Here is an 8,251-nt window from a genome sequence, read left to right as displayed (position 1 = left end):
GCAGGTATACATATTACATGTGGGTACCAGGTATAGGGCATGAGCATCACTGGCATGGGCTCCCAAGTTGAGAGTATGATTGGATTATGAAACAAGGCTCGTGGTTCAACTTTCCCCTCACTCCTTTCTTTATATATATATTTTTTTAATATGTTTTAGAAAGCATTACGGAAGAAAGTATAAAAGTATAGGCTAAGAAAGCTAGTCCTCCTGTGACCCCATTTTAAAGGAGTGCTAGAAAAATGAACAAACAGATGGTAAAGAGAAGCACATAACATAAAGGCAAAAGCAAAGGAAAGCTGTCAGCCTCTCTTCCTCTGTCCCTCCTTTCTTTTAAAAGCCATTCACCCTCGACACAAAAATACCCAAAAACCATATGCTGTTCATCAAGCTGAAGGTCTAACAAAAGAAAGAGACAGCTAGGGGACAGAAAAGAAAGAAGAAGAAGAAAGAAAGAAGGGAAAGAAGAAAGGAGTTGCCATGAAGGGGAGAGAAGCCAAAGCAGCTCCTTCAGCAGATCTTTTAGTATGTTTTCCTTCTCGTGCCCATCTAACCCTAATGCCCAAGCCAATATGCAGCCCAGCAAGACATTCAGAGCCGAACAAGCGCCACCACAGCCACCATCATCACCACCACCATCACCTTAAGAAAGCGAGCACCAGAGGTGGTGGCCAAGCTAGTCCTCTGCTATGGGCCAAAACAAAGCCAATGGGCTCGGAAATCTCCGAACCTACTTCCCCGAAAGTCACCTGTGCCGGGCAGATCAAGGTCAGGCCCAAGACAAGTTCATGCAAAAGCTGGCAATCAGTCATGGAAGAAATTGAAAGAATTCACAACAATAGAAAGCATAAAAAGCGACCCAGTTGGGTTGAAGCTCTTGGGTTAAAGAAAGATATTATGCAATTCTTGACGTGTTTGCGAAGCATAAGATTTGATTTTCGGTGCTTTGGGAGCTTTCCTGAGTCAGATATCACTACAGAGGATGAAGATGATGAAGAAGAGATTGGAGAATGTCAAGACAATCACTTGGGCACTGAGAGAAGTGATGGCAATGAGACTTCGAGAACTGCCTTCTCGAAATGGTTCATGGTTTTACAGGAAAATCAAAACAATAAGTTGTGCAAACAAGAGAAAAGAGAGACAAAGAAGACATATGATGATGAATCTATTGCTGCATCTGCTGCTCCTCCGCCAAATGCTCTGTTGCTTATGCGCTGTAGATCTGCTCCAGCAAAAGGCTGGTTGGTAGAGAAAGAAGATGAGGAGGAGGAGGGGGAGGAAGATGAAGATGAAGAAGGTACTGGAAAAGAAGTAAGAAAAGCAAAGAGTTTAAAGTGTTTAATGGAGGAAGAGAAGAGAACGAAGAAAGAGAACATGGTTGTGATGAAATACGATACCGATTTCTACAAAATTTCGTCCGATATAGCAAAGGAGACATGGGTTGGTGGTGGAATGAGAGATCCATTTTCAAGGAGTCGAAGTTGGAAAAGATGATAATCTTGGTGACTTAATTATCTATTTTAGCTATAGTTCTTTCCCAAGCTTTATTATTCTATCCTGCTCAATATTAATTTTTGTGTGGGTTGTTTTTCCTTTGTTTTTTTTTATTCCCTGTTCCTTTGAGATCATGTGTGGGAACTGGAAAATCCAACCAGTACCCATTTGCAGTAACCTTTGTTGTCTTTATTCCTGCTGTGAGATATGAAACTTGTATCAGATTTGTACAGCTTTTTCTTTCCTCTTTCCCAGAGAAGATTTTGCTTCCTTGTACATTCTCTGTCACTTTGTGTTTAAATTCTCTTTACAGAGTAAGAATATTTTTATTATAAATCTTCAAGCTGTAGTGCTTTTCTAGTCTCAGAGTTGATTAATTTTGTTAGCTTCTACATAAATCAGAGTTTTTTTTTTAGTATATAACTTAATTAGGGTTCTTAAAACTTCGAAAAAAATGGTAATGAAAAACGAGACGTAGATTTTGTTATTTATGTTTCTAAGTAATGTTACTATTATTCTCTCATCATCCACAACGATGATTAAAATTATTTATTATATTTTATTTATAAATCTATTATTTAATATAATAATAGAGAATAATAAAAAATATATATATATTTGCATCAGCCTCACACCAGCACACACTCAACCTATTGAGTGTAAGAAAAAAAAAAAAAAAAAGTGATGTGAAGTGTGTGCTGGTGTGGGACTGATGCATAGCATTTCCCATAAAAAAATCGATGATGATTAAAATTTTTCTTATGTTTTTAATTGGCGTCCGTAACAATGTTGAACCCGTCATTTCGAGCCCAACATAGGTCTTACCCAGAACCCAATGGTTCATAATATTGGCCTTTAAGCCCAAAAACGTTGAACCCGTCCTTTCAAACCCATTCGAGCCTAATAAAGGTCTTACATAGAAGCAAATTGTTCTGAATGTCGGCCTCCAAACCCATAGCTGCGAACATAGACATTATGATCGACTGCTTTTTACTTTGGATAATGGACTCTCTCTCGTAAATTGGAATTTGGAATTCTATCCAACCATAGTATGGAAATAAAGAAATTATGTTTATTTAAATCTCAAAGTTTGGAACAAAATAAAAGAATCGTCCAAGATTATTATAGGGATGATACTCCGTTCATCTTCATGTTGAGAAAGTTACTAGATAGATAATTTGAAAGTATGGATGGCCGAGTTTTACATACATAAATATTAACTTTTAAGGAAGTAATATTACGTAATTGGATGAGAATAACACCAGTCCCACGTAATAATTTAAAAGAGAAATGATACTTACAGTCGTGAATGCGTAAATATTGTACAGTTGTTTTGAAAAAAGTAAATAAATATGAGACTCATATTTATTTATGCATACGCTAGGAATATAATAATTGCCAAGCCCCATCAAATCACTAATTACTAGCAATATTTATTTTCACACGTGAATAGAAATTTAATTAACCAAAGAAAAACTCATTTGCTATGGGGCGAAACATATGGGGTAGGGAGAGTATCTATAGGGCTGCATACACATTCAAAAGCGAGAAGATAAAAATAATTGAAATTCAAAGAACGCTCTTTATAAAGTTTCTCCTCCATTCATTCATCTTAGTTTATCGCCGAGCCGATTCCCTAATTTTACTTTGTGTGCAATGCCGGCAAAGTAATAGAGCCTTTTCAATTAAGCCAATTTATTTCAACACGATGGGGTCTCGGCTTAATTTCCTTCCTTCATTGATTGTAAAATGCCATGTTTCATGCCTGTCCACAAAATTATATATCTTGATCAACTGCTGTACAATTTGACTGAAGTTTCTAACATTTCACGGTCATTGCCTGGAACCTCTTTCACCTTTGCTCCATTCTTATATATTCTAAAAGCCGGAATGGAGACCACACTCTCTAATTTTGCTAAGTAGGGATGGTCTTCGATCTCAACCTGGATTTATCAACAAACGCATAATTGAGTTGAAAATCAGAAATTAAGAAGAAAAAAATAAAAAAGGGAAAAGATGAGTTGGGCTATCTTGATGTACAAACCTTGAGGAAATGAATAGATGGGAATTTCTTGCAAACTTGCTCCAGTACATGCAACACTTGCTTGTGGTTCGTTTTCTTGCAAAACAGCACCACGGACATCCCTGTCATTTATATGACAGGTCTATTTTTATGGTCTACAACGCTTATATCTTCAAAACCAAATAAAGCTAGCTAATTAATGGACGCACTGGAAAATAAACAAGACCAGATGCTTTACCGGGTGAGGTTATGAAGTGTCTGAACCGTTCATTACTGTTGATGAAAATCAAATTTGAACCAAATTTTAGGTCTTTAATGTCTTCACCTCGTCGCTTCTTAAGCTGAACCTGTGCCTCGAACAGGGCCCTGCCCACCTCCTCATTCGCAGGAGTCTCTCTTATCAACATCTCGTAGTCTTGAACAGAAACTTCCCATCTTTCCAACTAATTTCACAAACAAGAAAAAGATCACAGCAAGTTCTAGCTAGTAAGTATTGGTCCAGCAAGCAAGCATGACTGGCAAAACAGTATGAACTCTTCTTATATATGAGGGAGAATAAGTCACCTTGGCATTGCAATCTGCCCTTCGTAGCCTGGCCTTTATGTAAGAAGGCCACACGTTAAGAGCTGATGTGCAATCTTCAACGGCTTTCTCATATTGACCTAGCTTGGATCGACAGGCTGCTCGGTTACATAGCAGAATCGAGTTATATGGATCATTCTCTAGTCCTTCACTGTATACAAGACATGCTTCTGAGAATTTTGATGCTCTGAAGAGCAGGTTACCACTCAATCGAGCTGATGTCACTGCTCTTGCTCTCTTTACCACGTCATTCACCTCCTTGTTGCTTGGATCAAGTCTAGCTGCATGTTGAGATGCTGCCATAGCATCATCAAACCTGTCAATACATAAACTAACATTTTAGATTAATACAGATTCTGTTTTGTTTAGATTATGCGTTTTGTGCTCGCTCGTGCAATTTTGACTGAGTTGAGGTTCAGCCAAATGGTTTGGACGTGGCTCATTAGTTTTTCAATAGATTTACTTTAAAACCAAACTACGATCATTCTTCCTTGATCAGAGAAGTGTCTCAGTCTCTGAGAATTCTCTTACTACTGAAGTACAGTAATTTACATAACCTTGACAAGAAAAACAAAGAATTAAGGAATTTTCGGACGAATTTAACCAAGCATTTCAATGGTGCAAATAAGTAGAGATGAAAACTCATTGCCGTAATCAGGTTCACATCATATTATATGAGTCAACACTGATCGACTAATTTAATTACAATGGTTGAGGCGTCAACGACAACCCTTAATTTTGTATTTAATTCGATCTTGTTAAGTTTAGGTTGTGTCAACTTGAATTCGAATTGTAAATAGGTAAATCCAAATCCAAGACATGTAATTAAAATGGGTCGATCTTACTTTGGTAATTTTAAATTATGTTTGTGCCACGTGTCAAATATTGCTGGGGAACACATAAGACTTATAAATATTCCCAATCTAAAGGTAACAAGTTGATATGATTTCCTGTTGCGTATTCTTTACTGGGTAATTAAGACGTACAACTGTAAAGAAAAGATGGAACAGGTTAAAGGCACGAGTTCAACCCTTCAAAGCCGGGCAGATTTCTCGCACTAATTGCATAGTTAATTTAATATGCTCAGGAGAAAAGGTAAAGAAAAAGAGAGAGAAAAAGATGTATCTAGCAACATTAATAAAGATTCCAATAGAACCAATTTCGCAGTGCAATTTACTCCAACTAACCTGCCAGCTGCCAACAAAACCCGTGCCTCAATCATCATGATGTAAGCACTGTACGAGGGCCCAAATAATTTTATACAAAAATCAGTCTTGAAGTTCGGTCCTTTCTGATAGGTAGCCTGGGCCTCTTCATGTCTACAAAGGCTCAGCAATGCCTCTGCTTGTAGGGCGTAGACCTTCATGCGTATTTTAATCATAAATTAGAATACCAAAGGTGGGGATTAATAGTATTTATATTAGCAAGAAATTTAATCAATGTTTGGGAAATAATGATCTCCAGGAAGAGCTAACCTGTGGTGCTGAGTCAGCACCGTAGGATATTGCAGACCGGGTGTCGTTTAGCAGAGTAATCCACTCTTTTAACTTGGCAGCTGAGATGCACCTGCTGAGGTGCTTTCGAACAGTCTCAGCTTGGGCTATGTCTTCTAAGTCAGCATAGGCGCCTGAATGTTTGTAGTGATGTATCGCTTTCTCTGTTTCTCCAACTCTGCATGACGCACAAATTTGAATTGATCTTTTTTATTTGAGGAATTCTTTTACAGGATTTTTGACACTTACACTGGTAAAAATGGTGCCCTCAATTAATCACCAGTGAATACCTGAGATATAGTTTTGCCAGACGATGATGAGCTCTGTGATATGAAGGCTCGATTAGAATAGCTTCTTTGCATTCCAAGATGGCCTCCACAATCCGGCCTAGACCTATCAAAGCGGCACTCCTGTTGCAATGATAGGATGACTTGTTTGAATCGAGAGCGATTGCTCGATCATATAAAGCTAATGCCTCTTCAAATCTGCCCTGCTTATAGGCCTCGTTTCCCATGCCCTTGAACGTCTCAGGATTGAATTTATTCACCACACCTCCAAACTGTCTAAATTCGTCACTATTCTTCCTTACAATGTTGCCCATAATAGCATTGCAGCCGATTTTCCCGACGCCATTTTTGGGCTTAGTCATGGAGCTTCTCTCTTGAAGATTTCTAGATAGGTAACCCTCGGTCTTGACAGTGGCATTGGGACTGTTATTTCCTTGCAACTTCCCAGGCCCTGGTTGCCTCAAGTTGCCCACGTGGCCTAAAAGCATTACATTGCTTGAGGTTGCTCGAACGAGGGCTTTGCTTTCACATAATTGCTGGGAATCAGTTGTGATCATCCTAGTAATCTCCGTGGAGCTGCCAGAGGACTCTCTCGTTGGCTTTCTTTCGTCGCCCGAGTCCGGGGATTTGGACATCTTTCTCTGGCTTAAACTAGTGGAAGATGATGTCGAACTTCTTGCAGCATCGGAAAGTCTTCGACCTCGAACTCTTCTGTGAGAAGTTGAAGGCCTGGGATGGACCGAGACACAGTTCGTCGAGGATTGTTCATTGATTTTTGGTGCAGTGTTGCGTGAATTGGATGCTATGCGAGCAGACTCGCCGGAGCTGCTTCTCTGCCTCTTGGAACTATCAGTACTCGGTACCCTCAATATATCGTTGCCACTGTTCGGCGGTAGTGAATACACAGAAGTTCTTCTCGGCCAGAAGCTCCGGCGTTGGAAGATCCCTCCCATAAAACCACAACCGACGTCACCATTCACCCTGTGCTTTGCCATTTCTGCCATGGCGCTCTAGAATTGGCTAAACTGGTAAACAAAAGCAGAAATCAAGATCCTGTAAAATTTATTGATCTAACATGAAGGATGTACACGAGTGAAAGAAGAATCATTGAAGAATGGATAATCACAAAAGAAGTCTATGAAATCCGGAAAGAATGATAAAACAGAGAAGATAATCAAAAGAAGGCTTGTATGGGAAGGATGGTATATGGAAGGCAGAGTCTTAATAACGTGGATATATATAAATTCACAGCCTCATGGAGTGGCTTCCAAGAAACCAACTTGAGAACTTTGGGATTTTTGAGAGGGAAAGGGAGGTTCAAGATTTTAAAGGAAGAGTAACATAAAAAATTGAAAGTTTTACAGCTAAGAGCGATATATGTAAAAGACTATAATATTATGTGATCAGTAGTAATAAGATGCCTCTCAAGCCTTATGGTGTCTTCAAGTGAGATTTAACTCAATAAGTTGCATAGGTTCAGTTAATGCAAGCCAATACTTCCACATACAAGATTACTTGGATTAAACAAAGGAGAAATACTTTAGCCATAAAAATATTCTATAAAAAAAAATTTAGCATGACTTTATATAATACATTAGATCTATTTTACAATCTAACATATCATATCAAATAGTTTTAAAATTTAACTTACTAATCAAGCCATATCAATAAGTGAAGTTACTTTTATGGAATCGCTTTTCAAAAGAAAATGTCTACTTGAAGAAGAAAAGCATGCATTTGTCGTTGATTATGAATTTGTTTTTGACATAGCCGACCTGCCTACAGACTACATACATGAGTTAATGCTTTGCAAAAATATAGAAAACGATGGTGGCGGTCTCTTTCAGAAAAATTTGTCAGAGCCATGCATTTGAAACAAGAAAATTTGCCGAGAAAAAGTTAGAAGAAAACTACATATAGTAGATATAGTGTCCAAAACTCGGAAACTTCTAAACCCAGAAAAGATTAAAAAAAACGATGAATGATGGCTGATAACAGTTGGTTTTTACTAAGTATATGGGTAATTCCGGGCATGCAATATTTAAATTATCCATGAACTGACGGTCACCCAGATTCCAGTCTAGTCGGAGGACATCATTCATGCATATGGAAGTTCCATTACCCAAAACACCAAAAACTCTTAACAGTATATAGTCTTGTCCCCCAAGAGGATAATTTCTCTCTTGATGACCACTTTTTTGTGAAAGATGAAGACAACTTTTTCGTTTTTCTTTTTCCTATTGGTCTGAAGAGATAATTATTCGGAAAACTCCGGATTACGAGGCTGTTATTAGCAACAGTAAGAAACCGCTTTTAAGATGTACGTCGCTTTTTCTATCTTCTTATTTCTAATAATTTTGTTGAATTGCAGA

The 8,251-nt window shown here is 38.2% G+C and overlaps 2 protein-coding genes across 3 annotated transcripts; one reads left to right on the top strand and one right to left on the bottom strand.

Annotated features, from left to right (window-relative positions):
- Positions 1–268: 268 nt before the first annotated feature.
- LOC108984494 lies at positions 269–1,830 on the top strand. The gene has a single exon (XM_018956476.2). It carries the CDS (start codon positions 481–483, stop codon positions 1,492–1,494), a length of 1,014 nt encoding a protein of 337 aa, XP_018812021.1. The 5' UTR covers positions 269–480; the 3' UTR covers positions 1,495–1,830.
- Positions 1,831–3,080: 1,250 nt separating this feature from the next.
- Positions 3,081–7,061, bottom strand: LOC108984495 (inactive TPR repeat-containing thioredoxin TTL3-like). Of its 2 annotated transcripts, none has more exons than XM_018956477.2 (7): positions 5,883–7,061; positions 5,575–5,770; positions 5,287–5,459; positions 4,082–4,415; positions 3,756–3,960; positions 3,539–3,639; positions 3,081–3,437 (listed from the first exon to the last, which is right to left on the bottom strand). In XM_018956477.2, the coding sequence occupies exons 1-7, from the start codon at positions 6,881–6,883 to the stop codon at positions 3,285–3,287; spliced, it is 2,163 nt and encodes a 720-aa protein (XP_018812022.2). In that variant the 5' UTR covers positions 6,884–7,061; the 3' UTR covers positions 3,081–3,284. The 2 variants fall into 2 exon arrangements, with proteins under 2 accessions (XP_018812022.2, XP_035551430.1); XM_035695537.1 differs by having other exon boundaries at positions 3,335–3,437; positions 3,539–3,613.
- Between the last annotated feature and the right edge of the window lie 1,190 nt (positions 7,062–8,251).

The sequence above is a fragment of the Juglans regia genome, chromosome 11 (assembly GCF_001411555.2).
Source record: "Juglans regia cultivar Chandler chromosome 11, Walnut 2.0, whole genome shotgun sequence".
Lineage (NCBI taxonomy): Eukaryota > Viridiplantae > Streptophyta > Magnoliopsida > Fagales > Juglandaceae > Juglans > Juglans regia.
This window is presented reverse-complemented; position numbering and strand designations above follow the sequence as displayed.

What these genes read in the sequence shown, in the direction of transcription:
- LOC108984494 (XM_018956476.2), top strand. Translation starts at nt 481, where the DNA reads ATGAAGGGGAGAGAAGCCAAAGCAGCTCCTTCAGCAGATCTTTTAGTA.
- LOC108984495 (XM_018956477.2), bottom strand. Translation starts at nt 6,883, where the DNA reads ATGGCAGAAATGGCAAAGCACAGGGTGAATGGTGACGTCGGTTGTGGT. An exon ending in GTGCTGACTCAGCACCACAG is followed by an intron (nt 5,460 to 5,574) that starts GTTAGCTCTTCC and finishes ATACGCATGAAG; the next exon opens with GTCTACGCCCTACAAGCAGA. An exon ending in ACACTTCATAACCTCACCCG is followed by an intron (nt 3,640 to 3,755) that starts GTAAAGCATCTG and finishes TATAAATGACAG; the next exon opens with GGATGTCCGTGGTGCTGTTT.